The 23,748-nt window shown below is 41.8% G+C and overlaps 1 protein-coding gene and 4 non-coding genes across 9 annotated transcripts in view; all 5 read left to right on the top strand.

Annotated features, from left to right (window-relative positions):
• Window positions 1-23,748, top strand: part of NOP58 (NOP58 ribonucleoprotein) — a 35,288-nt gene that overhangs the window by 5,777 nt on the left and 5,763 nt on the right. For 3 of the 5 annotated variants that reach the window (XR_004176623.1, XM_031651452.1, XM_031651454.1), the window contains exons 2-10: window positions 1,835-1,911; window positions 4,025-4,077; window positions 8,751-8,872; window positions 10,884-11,020; window positions 14,174-14,238; window positions 17,084-17,218; window positions 17,904-18,049; window positions 19,719-19,845; window positions 22,334-22,497. Coding sequence is in view for 4 of the 5 variants with exons in the window: in XM_031651452.1 (XP_031507312.1) it covers window positions 1,835-1,911; window positions 4,025-4,077; window positions 8,751-8,872; window positions 10,884-11,020; window positions 14,174-14,238; window positions 17,084-17,218; window positions 17,904-18,049; window positions 19,719-19,845; window positions 22,334-22,497 (1,026 nt within the window). In the remaining variant the exon portion in view is untranslated. Of the gene's footprint in view, window positions 1-1,834; window positions 1,912-4,024; window positions 4,078-4,285; window positions 4,404-8,750; window positions 8,873-10,883; window positions 11,021-14,173; window positions 14,239-17,083; window positions 17,219-17,903; window positions 18,050-19,718; window positions 19,846-22,333; window positions 22,498-23,748 lie in introns of all 5 variants that reach the window. The other 2 variants (XM_031651455.1, XM_031651453.1) reach the window with 2 other exon arrangements.
• On the top strand, window positions 3,158-3,245 carry LOC116269310. The gene has a single exon (XR_004176789.1). It is a non-coding gene; the product is annotated as a small nucleolar RNA SNORD70 (small nucleolar RNA).
• LOC116269311 lies at window positions 4,182-4,266 on the top strand. Its single transcript, XR_004176790.1, has one exon. It is a non-coding gene; the product is annotated as a small nucleolar RNA SNORD70 (small nucleolar RNA).
• Window positions 18,111-18,198, top strand: LOC116269318. Its single transcript, XR_004176795.1, has one exon. It is a non-coding gene; the product is annotated as a small nucleolar RNA SNORD11B (small nucleolar RNA).
• On the top strand, window positions 19,993-20,076 carry LOC116269317. The gene has a single exon (XR_004176794.1). It is a non-coding gene; the product is annotated as a small nucleolar RNA SNORD11 (small nucleolar RNA).

A 23,748-nucleotide genomic window follows, 5' to 3' on the forward strand; every position in this document is an offset into this window, starting at 1 on the left:
GCCAAAACCATTACTATGACAAAACCACTGTGTTCCCAACTGTGCAACAACATCTTGAGGAAAACATTGCTAATAAAGACAATCTAAATAAGAAACTAAGAGATATTGCTACATTTTCTGTTTTACATTTGTCTCAAATTTTTTTTATTTGTCTCAAATTTTTAATCATTTCTTTTCAGCCAGTGTAATGATAAATATTTGTATACAAAAATCCATTTTAAGTTTTATCATTTTAAGTTAAGATAGAATAATTCCCATTTCTAAGTAGAAATAGTATGCAACTATTACCATCGCAATCTTTAGCATTGTTGTTACAATAATAGTAGCTTTAAAACAAGTCTTTATATTTTATAGATACAAACTGAAATATTAACAGGTAAAATTAAATGTCTAGGTCTTGCTTCAGAACAATACGAGGGGGCTGGGTGTGGTGGCTCACGCCTGTAATCCCAGCTCTTTGGGAAGCTGAGGTAGGTGGATCGTCTGATGTCGGTAACTCAAGACCAGCCTGGCCAACTTGGCGAAACACAGTCTCTGCTAAAAATACAAAAACTAGTTGGGTGTTGTGGTGCACGCCTGCAATCCCAGCTATTCGGGAGGCTGAGGCAGGAGAATCGCTTGATCCCAGGAGGCGGGGTTGCAGTGACCCAAGATTGCACCACTACACTCCAGTCTGGGTGACAGAGCTAGACCCCACCTCAAAAATAAAACAACATTTAATGTGATTCCTAAAAGTATGCATGAACATGCATTGCACAGACATTCAAAGTCTTGGAGAATATATACCTGAATGTTGATGGGTATTTTGTTGATTACCCTACATTTAAAAAAATTTCACACATCTAGATGTGTCTCACAATTGGTGATAGTTTTAGAGAAATCCATAATACTTTCATTTAGGATGATCATAGCAGTAAATTATGAATATCTATTGAAAGTAAGCAGTAAAAGGTTTTTTTTGTTTGTTTGTTTGAGATGGAGTTTTTTGCTCTTGTTGTCCAGGCTGGAGTGCAGTCACACAATCTTGGCTCACTGCAACCTCCGCCTCTGGGTTCAAGCAGTTCCCCTCCCTCAGCCTCCCGAGTAGCTGGGATTACAGGCATGTGCCAGCACGCCCAGCTAATTTTGTATTTTCTTTTTTTGTAGAGACGGGGTTTCTCCGTGTTCGTCAGGCTGGTCTCGGACTCCTGACCTCAGGTGATCTGCCTGCCTCCGCCTCCCAAAGTGCTGGGGTTACAGGTGTGAGCCACCGCACCTGGCACAAATAAAAGTTTTTAATTATTACAGTACTTTATTGTAAAGGGATTAATGGCTCTTTTAAAAGAAAGGTTCTCAACCAGGTGCAGTGGTGCACGGCTATAATCCCAGCTACTCAGGAGGCTGAGGCCCTAAAATCTCATGAACCCAGGAGGTGAAGGTTGCAGTGAGCCAGGATTGCTCCACTGCACTCCAGCCTGGGCTACAGAGTGAGACTCCATCTCAAAAAAATAAAAAGAAAGGTAGGTTCCCTGCCCTACCCCCCAGGACCTGTAGCTCCAGCTATGGTCCAAGGCTGGGGCAGGGATATCACTTGAGGCCAGGTAGATCCTAGACTGTGAATAGCCACTGTACTACATCTGACTGGACTAGATCTGAATTCCATTCAGCTGTTAAATGGGCAATTCGAACCAGTAATTTGACCAAAAATATATACATGGTAGGAAAACTAGTTCATTATCTTAGTGAGAGAAATAGCTTCTACCACCCTCATTTTACATGTAAAATTGTACTTGAAGAATGCAGCTGTGTATGCCTAACCTGTACCATTTAAAGAAAACTAAACATTTTATTATAGGTTCTAAATGAGAAGAAACTTCAAGAGGTTGATAGTTTATGGAAAGAATTTGAAACTCCAGAGAAAGCAAACAAAATGTAAGTAATCTTGAAATCGGTAATTTAGCAGTTAACATTTAGAGCTTGTTTTATTTTTTACATTTTTTCCTGATTTATATAATGTTACATTTGTAGTTTTCTGTTTTGAAATCTGTTTCAGGAATAATTTTGGTATGAACCTAATTATTGCAAATATTTTATTTGGAGTATAGGCCATCTCAATTAATTTAGAGGCAGTAGTCCCTCCCTTACCCCAGGGATTATGTTCCAGAAAACCCAGTGGTTACTTTAAACCTCGGATAGTACCAAATGTGATTGCTGTCAGGAACACATTTGTCTTCATGTCTTCCACACACAAATGTAATACCTTTTCTATCTTAACTAAGCACTTACCACACACAGGGGTTGTAACCTGCTTTTTGAGGTGCAACAGCAAAACTAGCATGAACTTCTTTTTCCTTCATCACAATTTCATGGAAGATTCATTCTTGGTGTAGATCTTAAATCTTTGTTTTTTGTTTGTTTGTTTGTTTTTTGAGACAGTCTTGCTCTGTCTCCCAGGCTGGAGTGCAGTGGCGCGATCTCTGCTCGCTGCAACCTCTGCCTCCTGGGTTCAAGCTATTCTTCTGCCTCAGCCTCCCAGGTAGTTGGGATTACAGGTGCTCACCACCACGCCCAGCTAATTTTTGTGTTTTTAGTAGAGACAGAGTTTTGCCATGTTGGTCAGGCAGGTCTCAAACTCCTGACCTCAGGTGATCCGCCAGCCTTGGTCTCCCAAAGTGCTGGGATTACAGGCATGAGCCACCGCATCCGGCCTAAATCTTCGTATTTTTATGTATATTTAAGGGACCACACTAGCATGTTCCTTTACAAGGTAAGAAAACCTTGCTTAAGATGACACTGTTGCTGGGCGCGGTGGCTCACATCTGTAATCCTAGTACTTTGGGAGGCCAAGGTGGGTGGATCATTTGAGGTCAGGAGCTCGAGACCAGCCTGGCCAACATGGTGAAATCCCATCTCTCCTAAAAATACAAAATTAGCCAGGCGTGGTGGCGCATGCCTGTAATCCCAAGTACTCGGAGGAAGCTGAGGCAGGAAAATCCCTTGAGCCTGGGAGGTGGAAGTTGCAGTGAGCCAAAATTGCGCCACTGCACTCCAGTCTGGGCGGCAGAGTGAGACCCTGTCTCAAAAAAAAAAAAAAAAAAAAAGATGATACTGTGTTTTAGGCAAATAGAAGACTAGTTTTCCTTCTTAAAGGGTTATATGCTTTGTTGGGTTAATCTGATTCATTGTTGTCAATGATGTATTCTTGTTGGAACTGAATCTAAGTGATCTGACTCAATATTCGTCACTACCACTGAGACAACAATGAATCAACTATATGTTTCTTTCTGCATAAAATACTGCCCTGAGGCCGGGCGTGATGGCTCACTTCTGTAAATCCAGCATTTTGGGAGGCCAAGGCAGGTGAATCAGTTGAGCCCAGGAGTTCAAGACCAGCCTGGGCAACATAGGGAACTCTACTAAAAACAAAAATTAACCGGGCGTGGTGGTGCACACTATAGTCCTAGCTACTTGGGAGACTGAGGCTGGAAGATCCTTTGAGCCCGGGAAGTCAGGGCTGCGGTGAGCTGTGATTGCACCATTGTATTCCAGCCTGGGTGACAGTGAAGGGAGTCCTTGTCTCAAAAACATAAAGGGTAGGATGTAACACGAATGAGATCTGACAATAAGTTATTTTTTTAATGGCATTTGTACAGGATAGACAAATGAATATCATGAGATTCTTAAAAGGGACCCACATACTTTTTCTTGAGTCAGTTCTATGCTGTATAATAAAGTCATCTCTGTACGGCTTTATGCAACAGGAGTTTGTATTAAAGCTTCAACATCTTTACAGTTGGCCAAAGTTTCCTTCAAAGCCTACAACTTTCTTTTAATAATCCAAGCATTACTAGTCTAACATTTAGAAAAACTAGTAATTTTATGAAGAATATCTAACTTCACACCCTGACACACAATGATAGGCATGTTTTATTGGTGTGTGCTTTGGAAACAGTCAAGCACTTCTTTCCAAGTTATGTGGCTTTTGAATCAATGCACTGTCCCCCACCCCCAATAACATGCTTCTCTCTCTTTTTTTAAATTCTAGAGTAAAGCTAAAACATTTTGAGAAATTTCAGGATACAGCAGAAGCATTAGCAGGTAAAGTAAAAAACTAGAAGGTTGCTTTTTTGAAAAAATTAAGTCTTAGCCGCTTGCTTTTCTTGTTAAAAGGTTGTTTGCTTCAGTTGCCTATGTTAACCTTATTCAATGTTGTCAATGATGCATTCTTACTGGAACTGAATTTAAGTGATCTGACTCATTCGTCACTACCACTGAGACAACATTGAGTTAGCTTTTTTCACCGTAGGGCTGATTTTCCCCATGTGTGAGGAGAGGTGAGAAGTGGTTAAGTTGATCTCCCTGTGGAAACCAGCAACATAATGCTGAAGCACAATTCAGTAAAAGGTGTTCTACAAGGGACCAAGGTAATGTGGTCAAGTACACAGCTCTCTCCTCATTTTAAATCAAGGGTAGAGTTGTAATCTTGAGAGCAGCCAGGATTCACAGTTGAAAAAATAATTTAAAAAGCTCTTCTTGGCTTATAGATTTTTAGTTCAAAAAAAGCATATCAATATTCAGATTTATCCGGAAACTGACAGAGGTGTTATTTTTTTTTTTTTTTTTTTTGAGACGGAGTCTTTGCTCTGTCGCCCAGGCTGGAGTGCAGTGGCGCGAACTCGGCTCACTACAAGCTCCGCCTCCTGGGTTTACGCCATTCTCCTGCCTCAGCCTCCCGAGTAGCTGGGACTACAGGCGCCCGCCACCTCGCCCGGCTAGTTTTTTGTACTTTTAGTAGAGACGGGGTTTCACCGTGTTAGCCAGGATGGTCTCGATCTCCTGACCTTGTGATCCGCCCATCTCGGCCTCCCAAAGTGCTGGGATTACAGGCATGAGCCACTGTGCCCGGCCCAGAGGTGTTATTTTTAAAAGATTTAGAAGAATGGATGACTCATACTCTTCAACTAGATTTCATCATGGGACAACAGAGTGGTAGGGTTTATTTACTATAATTGACTGCGGTAGGTCTTACAGTTTTGTTTTTTTAAGTGTTGGGGAAAACAGGAAGAGCCGATATAAAACCCAAATCATTGAATTTTCAACTGCCTAAATTCTCTATCACAAATCAGCCAACTCTTTGGCAGTGTAGTTTGAAAATGAAGGACTGTGAGGAAGAATATGGCTTAAAGCTGGGCAAGAATATGACAGATGCAAAAAATTGTGTTAAATAACCACAGGAGAAAGGTACAGTTTTTGTTCAAAAATTGGGAATCCAACTAAACATTCTGGAACATAACAGACCACCCTAACCTTGGCAGAGGGGTAAACTGAAGGAAGACCCATAGGGCCAGTTTCTTTGTTTTATAAACATAGTTCTCCAGCTTCACCAACCCTTCAGTAATTAGAGTTATATACAGCCATAAAGAACAACTGTGGTAATATTAACTGGGAGAATTTTTTAAAAGATAGCCTGTTCATCACAGCTTGTAAGTATGGGTAAAAATTTGGTAAAATTCCAAGCAAGATTGTGTTACTTGTATTCCAACTCTAGGGGGTGTTGTTGACACACACTGGGATATGAACAGTTCCTAGTGGAGATGTAGTGTGCTGCAGTCCTGATCTCAAGGAGTGTCTTCTGAATTCTTTTTTGCATATGATCTTTAATCTGCTTGGGATATTTCTGGCCAGTCCTTATTAAACTGTATTAAATGGACAAGCCAAGCTTTTGCCCAAACAAGCAGGTTTTTACTATTAATACCTAATATATTGAGCACATACTGATTGTCAAATTTATGTTTATGATTTCATAATTGTTATTTAATTCTTGAATCCTGTGAGGAAGATAACCATCATCTCTGTGTTACAGATGATAAAACTTGAAATTTGAGCAGTATTTCTAGATTCCTTTACCTAGCTTCTTTGTATTATTTAAAGTAATGTACAATAAGGCTAGGCACAGTGGCTCACGCCTGTAATCCCACTTTGGGAGGCCGAGACAGGTGGATCACCTGAGGTCAGGAGTTCGAGATCAGCCTGGCCAACATGGTGAAACCTCGTCTCTACTAAAATTACAAAAATTAGCTAGGTGTGGTGGCAGACACCTATAGTCTCAGCTACTCGGGATGCTGAGGCAGGAGAATCACTTGAACCCAGGAGGCGGAGGTAGCAGTGAGCCAAGATTGCGCCACTGCCCTCCAGCCTGGGCAACAGAGCGAGACTCTGTCTGAAAAATAACGTAAAATTAAGTAATGTACAGTAAATGGACAAAATGCCATAGTAGTTGAGAATTTAAAGTCAGACTCCCCCCTCCCCTCCCAGTCTAAGCTCCATGAGGGCAGAGACTGTTCTGTACTGTCAAATTCCTATATAAGGTTTATAAATAAATACTTTGGGGAAAATGAATGAAAATAGTGAATTTTGTCAGCAGTGCTGTCATAGAAACATTTACAGTGCCTTTTCCTATCTGTTTTCACCAGAAAGTTAAATGAACATCAGCTAATTAAGAGAGCAGAATCCTTTTTTGAGAATTCACTTCTCACTGCCTGTTACGAGGCAGTTTTGACATGACAGAACTACAACTAAATGACTGTTAATGTCACAGTGTACATTTTAAACCTCATAGCCTTAGAGTTTGATGAGACCAGGCGCAGTGGCTAACGCCTGTAATCCCAACATTTTGAGGGGCTAAGATGGGCAGGAATTTGAGATCAGCCTTGGCAGTATAGCGAGACCCCCTCTCAAATTTTTCTTTTTGGAGACAGAGTCTTGTTCTTTATGTCACCCAGGCTGGAGTGCAGTAGCACGATCTTGGCTTACTGCAGTCTCCACCTCCTAAGATCAAGCAATTCTCCCAGGAGGCTGGGTTCAGCCTCCTAAGTAGCAGGGATTACAGGTGGTACCACCATATCCAGCTAATTTTTATATTTTTTAGTAGAGACGGGGTTTCGCCTGTTGGCCAGGCTGGTCTTAAACTCCTGACCTCAGGTGATCCACCTGCCTTGGCCTCCCAAAGTGCTGGGATTACAAGCACGAGCAAGTGTTCCTGGCCATCAGTTTGTTTTTTTTTTTTTAAATAAAGAAATAGGGTCTGGGCCGGGCGCAGTGGCTCACTCCTGTAATCCCAGCACTTTGGGAGGCCAAGGCGGGTGGATCACGAGGTCAGGAGATCGAGACTGTCCTGGCTAACAGTGAAACCCCATCTCTACTAAAAAAAAAAAAAGAAAAAAAAAAAATACAAAAACGTAGCCAGGCGTGGTGGTGGGTGCCTGTAGTCCCAGCTACTCGGGAGGCTGAGGCAGAATGGCATGAACCCGGGAGGCGGAGTTTGCAGTGAGCTGAGATCGCACCACTGTACTCCAGCCTGGGTGGCAGAGCGAGACTCCATCTAAAAAAAAAAAGAAAGAAAGAAATTGGGTCTGTTGGGGTATGACATTGAAGTTGTATTGGTTTCAGACATTCATATATACTATTTACATGAAATGGTTTATTTTTATTCTTGATTGTGTTTTCAACTTGCAAGTCTTTTTTTTTTTTTGAGACTGATCCTCGGCTGGAGTGCAGTGGTGCAATCCCAGCTCACTGCAATCTCTGCCTCCCGTGTAGCTGGGATTACAGGTGCATGCCACCATGCCCACCTAATTTTTGTATTTTTAGTAGTAGAGACGGGGTTTCACCATGTTGCCTAGGATGGTCTCATCTCCTGACGTCGTGATCTGCTCACCTTAGCCTCCCAAAGTGCTGGGATTATCCATTTGATCATAATTCAAATGGATATACAATCTGGAGGGAAGAGCAAGACCTTACTTATTAAGTGCAAACTGCCTTACCTTGGAAATTGTTGACTTCCTTCCTTCCTTCCAAGCATTCTTCTTTTTTTTTCTTTTTTTGAGATGGAGTTTTGCTCTTGTCTCCCAGGCTGGAGTGCAATGTCACGATATCACTGCAACCTCCACCTTCTGGGTTCAAGTGATTCTTCTACCTCAGCCTCCCGAATAACTAGGATTACAGGCATGAGCCACCAGGGCCAGCTAATTTTTGTATTTTTAGTAAAGAGAGGGTTTCGTCATGTTGGCCAGGCTGGTGGTACATGCCACCATGCCTGGGTAAACCGAAGCATACTTTTACCTCAGTCAAATGTCAGATAAATATCCGAAGAGGTATTAGTTCATGTGGGTCCAGAAAATGGGAATAAATGTCTAAGGAAGGATGAGTATTATAAAGTAGCCGATTTAGAACTTCCCAGAAATACCAGCGGTCTCAAAATAGAATAGGTAGCCTTTGCTACAAAGTTTTACATTGCCGGAGGTGTACAAGCAGAGATACAGCAAAGGTAAGGCTTTCACTCAGACACGCTTATGTTGTGGCAGAATTTTGAAAATGATTACACTCATTTTTACTAGTTTTGATGTGATTTTAGGGTATTTCAGGACGGTCTATTTGAAATGACAAAGGAAAGTGAATCTATTTTGTCTTCCCTAAAAGATTGTTTCTAAGATTTCATGATTCTCTCTTGAGTTCATGAGAAGATTCTTGTGAGAGGGAAGAAACTCTGTACCTGATTTTACCCCTGACTCTGTAGCAAAAATGAGGGTGGGAAGATCAAATGAAATTGTGAAATTTGTAACTTATAAAACATGTATCGTTTCATTTCAGAAGTAACATTAAATTCAAGCCCTTTGAAGGGTCTATTTTGTTTTTTTAAATGTCAAATAGGACAAGGTCTCAAAGTTAAAAATTTGAGAGTTAATGCTTTTGTTTTTCTTTTTCCTGAAAAGCATTCACAGCTCTGATGGAGGGCAAAATCAATAAGCAGCTGAAGAAAGTTCTGAAGAAAATAGTAAAAGAAGCCCATGAACCGCTGGCAGTAGCTGATGCTAAACTAGGAGGGGTCATAAAGGTAAAGTAATGATTTTTTTGGTCATGCCTGCTAGTCAGATCTCACAGCATACAAACTACAAAGCCTAGCCTTTGTAATAAGTTGCTTATCATAAGTTCTTAATACTTTTTTTTCTCTTTTCTCTAAGCTGCATGATAATGGATTTCCCCTAACATCTGCTGAACCAAGCAAATAAGCAATACCTATTTGTTGTAGAAGATATAGAAGAACAAAAAATGATAAAAATTGTCTTTAACAAATCTGCTACCCATATATAATGTTAACATTCTATGTATATTATGCCATATTTTTGTCTAGCCACATTTTTCTTTTTTCAACAAAAATGGGGTCCTTATATTTTTTAGAAATGTGTTTATTAGAAAACTTTAGTAGGGGTGTATTGCTGAAGATGAAATAAAATGTGAGAGTGGATAGAAGGACTAGGAAAATAGCCTCCCAAATGCAGAAAGCAGAACAATTTGGGCCGGTCGCATTGGTTCACACCTGTAATCCCAGCACTTTGGGAGGCCGAGGTAGGAGGATCACGAAATCAGGAGATCGAGACCATCCTGGCTAACGCGGTGAAACCCCATCTCTACTAAAAATACAAAAAAGTAGCTGGGCATGGTGGCAGGCGCCTGTAGTCCCAGCTACTCGGGAGGCTGAGGCAGGAGAATGGCATGAACCCAGGAGGCAGAGCTTGCAGTCAGCCGAGATCACGCTGCTGCACTCCAGCCTGGGCAACAGCAAGACTCCGTCTCAAAAAAAAAAAAAAAAGAAAAAGAACAGTTCGAAAGTCAGGGCTGGAGCGCAGGCAGTGGCGCAGTCTCACAGCTCAGCGCAGACTTGACCTCCCGTTCTCAAGCAATCCTCCCTCTTCAGTAGCTGGGACTACAGGCACGTGCCACCATGCCGGCTAATTGTTTTATTTTATTTATTTGAGACAGAGTCTCGCTCTGTCACCCTAGCTGGAATGCAGTGGCACAATCTCAGCTCACTGCAACCTCTGCCTCCTGGGTTCAGGGGATTCCCCTGCCTTAGCCTTCCCAGTAGCTGAGATTACAGATACCCGCCACTATGCCCTGGCCTCCCAAATTGCTAGGATTACAGGTATGAGCCACCATGTCCAACCTGTAATTTTTTTTTTTAAGGCAGAGTCTCACTCTGTTGCCAGGCTGAAGTGCAGTGGCACAATCTTGGCTCACTGCAACCTCCGCCTCCTGGGTTCAAGAGATTCTCTTGCCTCAGCCTCCCGAGTAGCTGGGACTATAGGCACCTGCCACCATGCCCAGCTAATTTTTGTATTTTTAGTAGAGACAGCGTTTCACCATGTTGGCCAAGATGGTCTTGATCTGTTGACCTTGTGATCCGCCTACCTCGGCCTCCCAAAGTGCTGGGATTACAGGCGTGAGCCACTGCGCCCAGCATAACCTGTAATTTAAAAAGAAAGTTAAGTAACAGGTAGTAAAAGATTCCCTTAAACAACTACTTGCTCAAATTATATTAATGTTTTTATAGCTTTTATCTTACATAGCCAAGCTGCCTTCTGGAAGCTTGTATCAGTTTTTACTTCCACCAATGATACACTCAAGTAATCTACAAACACACTAGAAATTATACTTCTTGTCCAGCTGAGAAATGCATATATTTAAGTTAGTGCCACTTTAATATTTAAGAAATAATTTCAGGCTGGGCACGGTGGCTCATTACTGTAATCCCAGCACTTTGGGAAGCTGAAGCAGGCGGATCACTTGAGGTCAGGACCAGCCTGGCCAACATGGTGAAACCCCGTCTCTACTAAAAATACAAAATTAGCTGGGCATGGTGGTTCATTCTTGTAATAATCCCAGCTACTCGGGAAGCTGACATAGGAGAATCACTTGAACCCAGAAGGTGGAGGTTGTGGTGAGCCAAAATTGCGCCACTGCACTCCAGCCTGGGTGACAGAGCGATACACTGTCTCAAAAAATAATAATAACTACAGGTAAGTCTTCCTTTTCTTTATTTAATATAGATGTTCTTGTTCTCGTAGGAAAAGCTGAATCTCAGTTGTATCCATAGTCCTGTTGTTAATGAACTTATGAGAGGAATTCGTTCACAAATGGATGGATTAATCCCTGGGGTAGAACCACGTGAAATGGCAGCTATGTGTCTTGGATTGGCTCACAGGTGAGAATTACTGGAAAATAAAGTCAACTTACTTTTATTTGATAAGCACTTAACATAGCATTGTTCTAAGAATATTACAAATGTTCATTTGAACCTCATCAGAACCTTATGAAGACGATTATAGTAATATCCTCATTTATAGATGAAACTGATGCCCAAGGTCAGTACAGCTAGTAAGTGGTAAAGCCAGGGTTTGAACCCAGGCAGTCTGGCTCCATTGTCTGGATTCTGAAAACCTCAAAACCTCATCAAAGGAATTCTCTACTTCTGATCTTGGATCCCCTATTTCTTGGGCTTTCCTTCTTTTATCTCTGCTATGTCATGCCACTCCTCCATCTACTTAATATTTCCCCAAATTCTGTCATCTGCTATGGTCTTATGGGGTAGGTGTGTATTTGTGTTTTGATTGTTTTACTCTGATATTTAATGAGGCAAAGAGGACTAGGTGCAGTGGCTCACCCCTGTAATCCCAACTCTGGGAGACCAGGAGTTTGAGAGTAGCCTGGGACAACATAGCAAGACCTCATGTGTCTCTTTTTGTTTTGTTTTGTTTTGTTTGAGACAGAGTCTTACTCTGTCACCCAGATTGGAGTGTAGCGGCGTGATCTCAGCTTACTGCAGCCCCTGCCTCCCAGGCTCAAGTGATTTTCTTGCCTCAGCTTCCGAGTAGCTAGGATTACAAGCGTGCAACACTACCACCCAGCTAATTTTTGTATTTTTAGTAGAGACGGGCTTTCACCTTGTTGGCCTGGCTGATCTTGAACTCCTGACCTCAAATGATCCACCCGCCTCAACCTTCCAAAGCACTGGGATTATAGGCTTCAGCCACCATGACTGGCCTCTTTTTTTTTGTTTGTTTGTTTTTTTGGAGACAGGGTCTCACTGTGTTGTTCAGGCTAGGGTGCAGCGGTGCGATCTTGCCTCGCTGCAGCCTTGACATCCTGGGATCAAACAGTGCCATCTCAGCCTCCCAAGTAGCTGGGACTACAGGTGCGTGCCACCATCCGTCGCTGGTTTTTTAACTTTTTGTAGAGACGGGATTTTGCCATGCTGCCCAGGCTGGAACTGCTAGGCTCAAGTGATCCACCTGCCTCAGCCTCCCAAAGTGCCGCTACTACAGGTGTGAGCCACCATGCCCAGCCATGTCCCTATTTTTAATTGCATCTTAACCCTATCATATTTAATTAGAAGTCCCTTAGAATAGGCATTATTGTTATGTTGTGATATATCTGTTCATGAAAAGCATAATACTCTGGAATTGCACTACAGTTAACAGGGTTGTGAAGAAAGTAATGGTAGGTAGTTGCTCAAAACCTATGCAATTTTGTAATCAGTACTATCAAATAGTAATCCTAATAAAATTATTACCACAGTCCAAAAGACATCTTAAGTTCATATTAAAGAAACACTGCAGGCCGGGTGCAGTGGCTCACGCCTGTAATCCCAGCACTTTGGGAGGCCGAGCTGGGCGGATCACGAGGTTAGGAGATCGAGACCATGGTGAAACCCCGTCTCTACTAAAAATACGAATAATTAACTGGGCGCGGTGGCAGGTGCCTATAGTCCCAGCTACTCAGGAGGCCAAGGCAGGAGAATGGCATGAACCCAGGAGGTAGAGCTTGCGGTGAGCCGAGATTGCGCCACTGCACTCCAGCCTGGGTGACAGAGCAAGACTCCGTCTTAAAAAAAAAAGAAACAAAAAAAAAAACTACAATTAAAAAAGGTCTATTTAAAAAAAAAAAAAAGTCTATTTTAAAATTAAAAGGTGGGCATAGATTGAAAGGGTTGAAGCTGCTAAGTTAAGAGTGAAAATGCACAAAGGTCAGGGAGAGCTTTGCAATAAGCATTTCTAAGAGAGAACAAATGGTGAAACTGAGTCACAAATCCAAACTTGGGTAAATCTGCATTGTGTATAGCAGTGGTTCTCTATCGAGGGCAATCAGATGTCCCCTCAGTGGGCGTTTGCCAATGTCCATAGACATTTTTGGTTGTCACAATTGGAGGTGGGGTGGGGTCTGCCACGAACATCTAGTGGATAAAAGTTAGGGATACTGCTAAAGGTCCTATAATGCACAGAGCAGCCCCTACAACAAGGAATTAGGCCCAAAATGTTAATTGTGCTGAGATGAAAAACATTTATATACAAACAATATTGTTACTCCACAGCTTTCTGTTTTCAGATGTTAAGAGTGCTGCAAAATTCTTTTTTTTTTTTTTTTTTCTGAGACGGAGTCTCCCTCTGTTGCCCAGGCTGGAGTGCAGTGGCGCAATCTCGGCTCACTGCAAACTCCTCCTCCTGGGTTCACGCCATTCTCCTGCCTTAGTCTCCCAAGTAGCTGGGACTACAGGCGCTCGCCACCATGCCCAGTTAATTTTTTTGTATTTTTAGTAGAGACGGGGTGTCACCATGTTAGCCAGGATTGTCTCAATCTCCTGAGCTCGTGATCCACCCGCCTCTGCCTCCCAAAGTGCTGGGATTATAGGTGTGAGCCACCGTGCCCAGCAAAGTTCTTAACTGGTAGTATAAAGCTTAATATGTTCTATAAAAGATTGCATGAACCAATATGGCTTGTTTTTGAGACGGAGTCTTGGCTATGTTGCCCAGGCTGGAGTACAGTAGCACGCGATCTCAGCTCACTGCCACCTCTGCCTCCCCGGTTCAAGCGATTCTCCTGCCTCAGCCTCCACAGTAGCTGAGATTCAGGCATGCCCCATCATACCTGGCTAATTTTTGTATTTTTAGTAGAGACATGGTTTCGCCATGTTGGCCAGGTTGGTCTCGAACTCCTAACAGGTGGTCTGCCCACCTTGGCCTCCCAAAGTGCTGGGATTACAGGCGTGAGCCACCATGTCCAGTCCAATATGACTTTTGTATTACACAGCTTATTCTATTTGTCACTCATACATAAACTCATTCATGTTACAGAAATACAGGTGGTAGCAGTATACATAGTTTTTTGTGTTTTTTTAAGTGTGTATTTTCTCATCTTGCATGGTGCATTTCTACTTAGCTGATTTTTCTTCTTAGAAAAACCAATTATAGCTCTGACTACAGGCTGATTTGAGTGTAAAAAAAAAAAAAACTTTAAGGTGTTAATTTAAATGCTTTCCCTAGATGCTATCTTACTAATTTATTTTCCCCTTTTTTCCCAGCCTGTCTCGATATAGATTGAAATTTAGCGCTGATAAAGTAGACACAATGATTGTTCAGGCAATTTGTAAGTATAGTACATGCAAAGTCTGATTTGTTGCTCTGTCCTTCATGCGTTTTCATACTGTTGAAACTGTATCTTTTATGATTCTATCTGTTGAGAAAGAGAAAGGAGGCCAGGTGCGGTGGCTCACGCCTTTAATCCCAGCACTTTGGAAGGCCGAGGTGGGCAAATCACCTGAAGTCAGGAGTTCAAGACCAGCCTGGCCAACATGGCAAAACCCTGTCTCTACTAAAAATACAAAAAAATTAAATGTGCATGGTGGTGTGCACCTGTAATCCCAGCTACTCAGGAGGCTGAGGCAGGATAATCGCTTGAACCCAGGAGGCAGAGGTTGACTATTTGGAGATTATATGAATCACAGAGTTAACATTACGTTAATTAATTCATTTCTGTTTTTCCATGAAAATGTTAAAAACATAAGTGGAATCTTTGTAGTTGTATGTTCTGCTGTGTCATTAAATGATTTTTAGAAAGCTGAAAAGCTGCCAGGCACAGTGGCTCATGCCTGTAATCCCAGCACTTTGGGAGGCTGAGGCGGGAGGATCACCTGAGGTCAGGAGTTCGAGACCAGCCTGACCAACATGGAGAAGTCCCGTCTCTACTAAAAGTACAAAATTAACCAGACTTGGTGGTGCATGCCTGTAGTCCCAGCTATTTGGGAGACTGAGGCAGGAGAATCACTTGAACCCTGGAGGCAGAGGTTGTAGTGAGTCGAGACAGCGTCATTGCACTCCAGCCTGGGCAACAAGAGCAAATCTCCATCTCACAAAAAAAAAAAACCTCAAAATCTTAATCATATTTCTGTTTTAGAAATGCATTTGGCCTTGGCTCACGCCTATAATCGCAACACTTTGGGAGGCCAAGGCAGGTGGATCATCTGAGGTCGGGAGTTTGAGACCTGGCCAACATGGTAAAACCCAATCTTTAGTAAAAAAATACAAAAATTAGCTGAGCATGATGGTAGGCACCTGTAATTCCAGCTACTCAGGAGGCTGAGGGAGGAGAATCACTTGAACCCGACAGTTGGCAGTTGCAGTCGGCTGAGATCACACAATTTCACTCTAGCCTGGACAACATGAGCAGCACTCTGTCTCAAAAAAACAAAAAAGTATTCGGCTGGGCGCAGTGGCTCACACCTGTAATCCTAGCACTTTGGGAGGCCAAGGCAGGTGAATTGCCTGCGCTCAGGAGTTCGAGAGCAGCCTGGCTAACATGGCGAAACCCTGTCTTCACTAAAAATGCAAAATAGTAGCCAGTTGAGGTGGTGTGTGCCTATAGTCCCAGCCACTTAAGAGGATGAGGAAGGAGAATCACTTGAACCCAGAAAGCAGAGGTTGCAGTGAGCTGAGATTGCGCCACTGCACTCCATCCTGGGTGATGGAGTTAGACTCTATCTCCAAAAAGAGAAAAAAAGAAATGTGTTCAAGCAGCAAGTCCTTTCCTAGATTTATACCCAAAAGAATTAAAAACAAGAACTCAGAGTTCCTTGTACACCAATGTTCATCACAGTGTTATTTACAAAACCAAACAGTGGAAACAACCCAGATACCTTTTAACAGATGAATGGATAAACTGCCTTGTGGATGCAGCTTGAATGTCTCTAATCTGAAATTCAAAATGCTCTAAAATCGAAAACTTTTTTTGCTACCACACGAATCCACAAGTGGAAAACTCTGCACCTGACCACATGTGATAGGCCACAGTCAAAACTTTGTTTTATGCACAAAATTATTTAAAATATTATGTAAAACGGCCAGGCGCAGTGGCTCATGCCTGTAATCCCAGCACTTTGGGAGGCCGAGGCGGGCGGATCACAAGGTCAGGAGATCAAGACCATCCTGGCTAACACGGTGATACCCCGTCTCTGCTAAAAATACAAGAAATTAGCCAGGCGTGATGGCGGGCGTCTGTTGTCCCAGCTACTTGGGAGGCTGAGGCAGGAAAATGGCATGAACCCGGGAGGCAGAGCTCGCAGTGAGCCGAGACTGCACCACTGCACTGCAGCCTGGGCGACAGAGTGAGACTCCATCTCAAAAGAGTCCCATCCTCAAAATAACCTCACATGTGTTTGCAAATACTCTGAAATACCTCTGGTCCTGAGCATTTTGGATAACGTACACCCAGCCTCTACACACAGTGGAATGTCAGCCAGCCTTAAAAAGAAATGAAATTCTGACACACATTTCTTACGCTAAGTGAAATAGTCACAAAGTACTGCATGATTATGCTTATATGAAGTACCTAAAATAGGTGAACTCAGAGACCGAAGTATAGAGATAACTAGAGGTTGGGGGGAAGGTGGGAATGAGTTACTATTTAATGGGTACAGAATTTTTCAGTTTCTGATGATAAAATTGCTCTGGAAATAGATAGTGGTAATGGTTGCATAACATCATAAATGTACTTAATGCTACTGAATAGTACACTTGAAAATGGTTGAAGTGTTATTGTTTTTTTATTTTTTATGACACAGTCTTGCTCTGTCACCCAGGCTGGAATGCAGTGGCATGATCTCGGCTCACTGCAGCCTCCACCTCCTGGGTTCAAGTGATTCTTCTGCCTCAGCCCTCTAGAGTACCTGGGGTTACAGACATGAGCCACCATGCCTGGCTAATTTTTGTATTGTTAGTAGAGACGGAGTTTCACCATGTTGGCCAGGCAGGTCTCGAACTTCTGACCTCATGATCTGCCTGTCTCGGCCTTCTAAAATGCTGGGATTACAGACATGAGCCACTGCACCCGGCCTGAAGTGTTAAATTTTATATTGTGTATATTTTACCATAATAAATCCCTTTAAGTTCCTGGTTTTCTTTTGTTTTTGTTTTTGTTTGTTTTTAATATACTACAGCTTTGTTAGATGACTTGGATAAAGAACTAAACAACTACATTATGCGATGTAGAGAATGGTACGGCTGGCATTTCCCTGAATTAGGAAAAATTATTTCAGATAATTTGACATACTGCAAGTGTTTACAGAAAGTTGGTGAGTAATTTGTTCATCCTTTAAGGCATTGAAAGTAAATGAATTTGATTGCATCCTAAAACATAACGTATAGCATTTTGTTAAGCAAGATTCCCAGGGTTTTTGCACTTTCTATGTATTTGGGAAATGTAGCAATTTAGTGTCTTAAATTTAAGAAACAAAATGAATTTTAACTTAGATTTTGATGGCCTATGACATGACATTAGTACTTAATACTAAATAGCTGTATTTAGTGTTACAGACAGGATTGCTGTCTCTACTGTTAATATACAGAGGAACTTGATTGTTGATTTTTTGTTAATGTGCAAAGGAACTTGATTGATTCATGGTTTACTTGACTTACAAATTACTGGCCCCAGCTTTAGTATAAAATTGTCTGTGACATTATTATTAGTCCTGTCTTTTTAAATTTTTGCTACTTATTTTCTGTAATAAGTTTTGTGGCATATTTTGTCTTGTTTTTACTCTGATTATTTTTTGGAGGAAGGTGTTGGGGAGACATTTCATGTCTAAACTTAAACCCTTAAATGAGGAAAACTATTATACTAGGTCAAACTTCTTCATTTTTTTGTTTTGTTTAGGCATCCTTTTCATTGGCTTTCTACTTTTTCTTTTGACTGTTTGCTGGATTTTATATAATTTGTTGAAGAGTGATTCTCCCTCATCCTCTGCAAACATTCCATAGGCGATAGGAAGAACTATGCCTCTGCCAAACTTTCTGAGTTGCTGCCGGAAGAAGTTGAAGCAGAAGTGAAAGCAGCTGCAGAGATATCAATGGGAACAGAGGTTTCAGAAGAAGATATTTGCAATATTCTGCATCTTTGCACCCAGGTAAATTTTACTTCTGGAGAATCTAGTTGTGGTGTTACCAGCTCTATAATACTAATTTTTCTGATGGCAATGATGATTTACACTTACTGTTGTTCACCTGATAACATAAATATGAGGGTGTTCAGTCACTACCTCATCTGATGCCATCATGATTTGTATACTTAAAAGGGGGAAATACATATTAAAAGGAAGTAATTTACAATCATCGTCTGAATAATGAATTAACCAAAAATCAATTAAGACGGCAGAGAAGACGCCGGGCGTGTTGGCTCACGCCTGTAATCCCTGCACTTTGGGAGGCCAAAGTGAATCACCTGAGGTCAGGAGTTTGAGACCAGCCTGACCAATATAATGAAACCCCATCTCTGCTAAAAATACAAAAATTAGCTGTGCGTGGTGGCATGCACCTGTAATCCCAGCTACTCAGGAGGCTGAGACAGAATCGCTTGAACTAGGGAGGTAGAGGTTGCAGTGAGCCGAGATGGCGCCATTGCATCCAACCTGGGCAAAAAGAGCAAAACTCCATCTCAAAAAAAAACACAAAAAAGATGGCAGAGAATTATGGATTGAGCTTTTTAATTCTGAGTTTTATGTCTATATCTTGTGATTTTTTTTTTTTTCTTTCAGATTTGAAGATAGTCATATGGGAATTAAAGAGAGCATGACACAAATGTTTATTGCTTAGAAACTTTTTTTTTTTGGGAGACAGAGTCTCGCTCTATAGCCCAGGCTGGAGTGCAGTGGCACATTCTCAGGCTCATTGCTACCTCTACCTCCCAGGTCCCAGTTTAAGCGATTCTCCTGCCTCAGTCTCCCGAGTAACTGGGATTACAGGCACGTGCCACCATGCCCAGCTAATTTTTGTATTTTTAGTAGAGATGGGGTTTCATCATGTTGGCCAGGCTGGTCTTGAACTCCTGACCTTGTGATCCACCTGCCTCGACCTCCCGAAGTGCTGGAACTACAGGCGAGAGCCATTGGGCCTAGGAGCTGCTTAGCGCTTAGATTTTTTTTTTTTTTTTTTTTTTTTTTTTGAGACAGAGTCTAGCCTGTCTCCCAGGCTGGAGTGCAGTGGCACGATCTCAGCTCACTGCAAGCTCCGCCTCCCAGTTTCATGCCAGTCTCTTGCCTCAGCCTCCCGAGTAGCTGGGACTACAGGCGCCTGTCACCAGGCCTGGCTAGATTTTTTTTGTTTTGTTTTTGTTTTTGTTTTTTTGATTTTTTAGTAGAGACGGGGTTTCACCGTGTTAGCCAGGATGGTCTCGATCTCCTAACCTCGTGATCCTCTCGCCTCGGCCTCCCAAAGTGCTGGGATTACAGGCATGAGCCACTGTGCCTGGCCTAGAATCTTCTAAAAGTAGAGTTACATTTTCAGGCAGTGGACTAGATGGTTTACATACATTACATAAGAAAGTCCTCACTACAGCCATTTTATAGAAAACTGATATTAGGATCACAACGTCACGAGATTGCACCACTGCACTCCAGCCTGGTGACAGTGCAAGACTCTGTCTCAAAAAACAAAAAGAAAACTGATGTTAGGCATAGTTGATGTACTCAGGGTTGTGTAGCTGCTCTTTCATGATTGAGGGCTCCAGTGTTTTAGACAGGAATTTTATACTGTTTTTACTCATATGATATTTGTGACTCACTTTATTCCTTATACTAGGTGATTGAAATCTCTGAATATCGAACCCAGCTCTATGAATATCTGCAAAATCGAATGATGGCCATTGCACCCAATGTTACAGTCATGGTTGGGGAATTAGTTGGAGCACGGCTTATTGCTCATGCAGGTGATGGTTTTAATGTAATTTGTAAATATGAGTGTTTGAAGTATTTTCTGGTTAGGATTTTGTTTACATCTTTAAACCACAGCTATTAAAGAAATTTTAGCTAATAACACAGAAGTAGATGGTATGTAGGAGATCACTAAGGGCCAGGTGTTCAATGATGATTTCTATTTGTTTGCCTGATTTCCTTTTGGATAATGAAGGCATCTTTAGTCACTACCTCTTCTGAGACACTTGTAGTCCATTGTTAGAAGTTTGTTATGGTTAATTAGAATAATCAGATGCATGCTGAAGGATAAAACAGTTAACATTTTCATAATAAAAACTCACTAGACCTAGATTTGAATACAGTTTTAAGAAATCACTGTAGAGGATTTATGCCCTCAATTGATTATCTTAGTTTCACTATTGAGTGTGCGGATGTAATATGTTTGACTTTGAAAAATATTTTCAACAACTGATTTATAATAAAACTTTGTATATGTGTATGGCAGTATTATAAGGATGATATGCTATAATTAAAATGCTATGTAATTGAATACCTACAAATACAATGAAGTGCTGATTCATCATTTTTATGTTACTTGGAGACATTGTTATAATCCATCAAAAAAGATCCTATATCATCTGCATCAGAGTGTTTAAAACAGCATAACTCCTTTTTTGTTTGTTGGTTTGAGACGGAGTTTCAGTCTGTTACACTGGCTGGAGTGCAGTGGCTCACTGCAACCTCCGCCTCCCGGGTTCAAGCAATTGTCCTGCCTCAGCCTCCTAAGTTGCTGGAATTACAGGCGTGCGCTGCCACCATGCCTGGCTAATTGTTACATTTTTAGTTGAGACAGGGTTTTTGCCATGTTGGCCAGGCTGGTCTCAAACACCTGACCTCAGGTGATCTGCCCACCTCGGCCTCCCAAAGTGTTGGGATTACAGGCATGAGCCACTGCGCCTGACCTGGCATATCCTTTAGCTGCATCATTAATCAAAGATTTCATTCAAGTGCCCTCAGCTATAAGATCAGATGATTTCATTGCCTCCACCCATTTTAGGTACAGCTAAACTTGTAGCAGTAAGCAATGGCAGGAGTTAATAGAAGTATGTGTTTGTTGGCCAGGCGTGGTGGCTTACACCTGTAATCCCAACACTTTGAGAGGCTGAGGTGGGTGAATCACCTGAGGTCAGGAGTTCGAGACCATCCTGGCCAACATGGTAAAATTCCATCTCTACTAATAACACAAAAATTAGCTGGCCTTGGTGGCGTGAGCCTGTAATCCCAGCTACTCGGGAGGCTGAGGCAGGAGAATCGCTTGAACCCAGCAGGTAGAGGTTGCAGTGAACCGAGATTATGACATTGCACTCCAGCCTGGGCGACAAGAGTGAAACTCCATCTCAAAAAAAAGGAACTATGTATTTATTACACTTTTTAAACTATGTCTAGTGCTTAAATTCATAGCATTAATATTGAGTCTGTTTTCTGACAATAAATATTCTATTCAGCATATCCAACTAAGCAGCATGTTGATAACAATAGTCCCCAGCTATTTATGGGGATATATTCTAAGCTCTCCCTTCCAAGGATGTTTGAAACAGAGGATAGTACTGAACCCTATACTGTATATACTGTTTTTTCCTAAACATACATATCTACAATAAAGCTTAATTTATAAATTAGGTACAGTGGGATATGAACAACAGTAATAATAGAACAGTTATAACAATATTCCAGCAGCCAGGTGCAGTGGGTCACACCTGTAATCCCAGCACTCTGGAAGGCCGAGGAGGGTGGCTCACAAGGTCAGGAGTTCAAGATCAGCCTGGCCAAGATGGTGAAACCCTGTCTCTACTAAAAATACGAAAAAAATTAGCTGGGTGTGGTGGTGGGCGCCTGTAATCCCAGCTACTCAGGAGGGTGAGGCAGATAATTGCTTAAACCTGAGAGGCAGAGGATACAGTGAACCAGGGTCGTGCCACTGCACTCCAGCCTGTGCGACAGCAAAACTCCATCTCAAAAAAAAAAATATGCCAGCATAACTATTTTTGTGCATTGTTTACTTGAATATAAGCTCTGCAGTACTACTGCACCACAGAGAGGGCTACAAAAGCGATTAATGGGTAGATAGGGATGGCGGGGGAGCTGAGTGGGGCGGCAAGAGACTTAAAACCTAGTATTCCTGTGTGTGACATTTATGTCACTCCTGTAGTACACTAATGAAATATAGAATGGTACTACCATCTCTCAGGTGAATAGAGACATTGGACTTAATAAGCTTAACCTTCAGTTTGTCCTAGGCATTCATTGCAAACCTGCTTGTGCTAATGAAGCAATTACAAATGAAACATCAAGGTTTTTAGGGAATTCTGGATTATAGAATTCTATATTATATGTGATTTTTATTTATTGTGGTGGCTATAATATTGTATAGGTCTTTTGTTTTAGTACATGGAACATTCATATATTTGAAGGTGCATTCTTTGTAACTTTTTTCTTTTATAGGTTCTCTTTTGAATTTGGCCAAGCATGCAGCTTCTACCGTTCAGATTCTTGGAGCAGAAAAGGCACTCTTCAGAGCCCTCAAATCTAGACGGGATACCCCTAAGTACGGTCTCATTTATCATGCTTCACTCGTAGGCCAGACAAGTCCCAAACACAAAGGAAAGGTGTGTTACAGGGTTTTGTTTTGTTTTTGAGGTTGGACTTCTTCATTTTTTACAACCCTTTTTTCTTCTGTAGTACACATTAAATCTTTCTATTGTCTCTTTCTCGTTAGAGAATGGTGAGTTATTTAAATAAAAAGCACTTTGTGTACACTGAAGGATAAAGTTAGAAGAAATTGTTATTTGTTGATTTAAAGCCAGTTTCTTCATTGTGTTAGTACTTTTTTTTCCCCTAGGATCTCCCTGTGGTTGGCACACTGAAAATATTATCTCTGGCAGGAAAAGAAAATCTGACATTTATGAATCATAAACAATAGTATATGCATTATGCTAAAACACTTTGACAGAATTCACTAAACCATTTTTTTTTTTTTTTTTTTTTTTGAGACGGCGTCCTGCTCTGTTGCCAGGCTGGAGTGCAAGTGGCTTGATCTCGGCTCACTACAACCTCCACCTCCTGGGTTCAAGCAATTCTCCTGTCTCAGCCTCCTGAGTAGCTGGGACTATAGGCATGTGCACACCTGGCTAATTTTTGTATTTTTAGTGGAGACGGGTTTCACCATGTTGGCCAGGCTGGTCTCGAATTCCTGACCTCGTGATCCACCCACTTTGGCTTCCCAGAGTGCTGGGATTACAGGTGTGAGCACCCGTGCCCATCCTAAATCTTTAGTAGCCTTATGAGATGTAGGTATCTGTTTTACAGATCATGAAACTGAGGCTTAGACAAGTTAAGTACTTTCAATGTTTTTGAAAGATGTGTTGTTTAACAGAACTAAACTGAAATTTGATAAAATTTAGAGCAGAGTGGTGAAGGGAAATAAAGGGTGCAATAAAATAAAATGTTAATTAGGTTGAAAAAGAACCCACACTTTTTATTATTCATTTATTTATTTATTTTTTGAGACGGAGTCTCTTTCTGTCGCCCAGGCTGGAGTGCAGTAGTGCGATCTTGGCTCACTGCAACCTCCACCTGAGTTCACACCATTTTCCTGCCTCAGCCTCCCGAGTAGCTGGGACTACAGGTGCCCGCCACCACTCCCAGCTAATTTTTTGTGTTTTTAGTAGAGACGGGTTTTCACCATGTTGGCCAGGATGGTCTCGATCTCCTGACCTCGTGATCCACCCGCCTCGGCCTCCCAAAGTGCTGGGGTTACAGGCGTGAGCCACTGTGCCCAGTCAGAACCCACACATATTTAAGATCGTTATGGGGAAAAAGATGCACTTGTTGTGAATGACCTCAAGGCACAGAACTAA

The sequence above is a fragment of the Papio anubis genome, chromosome 10 (genome assembly GCF_008728515.1).
Source record: "Papio anubis isolate 15944 chromosome 10, Panubis1.0, whole genome shotgun sequence".
Classification (NCBI taxonomy): domain Eukaryota; kingdom Metazoa; phylum Chordata; class Mammalia; order Primates; family Cercopithecidae; genus Papio; species Papio anubis.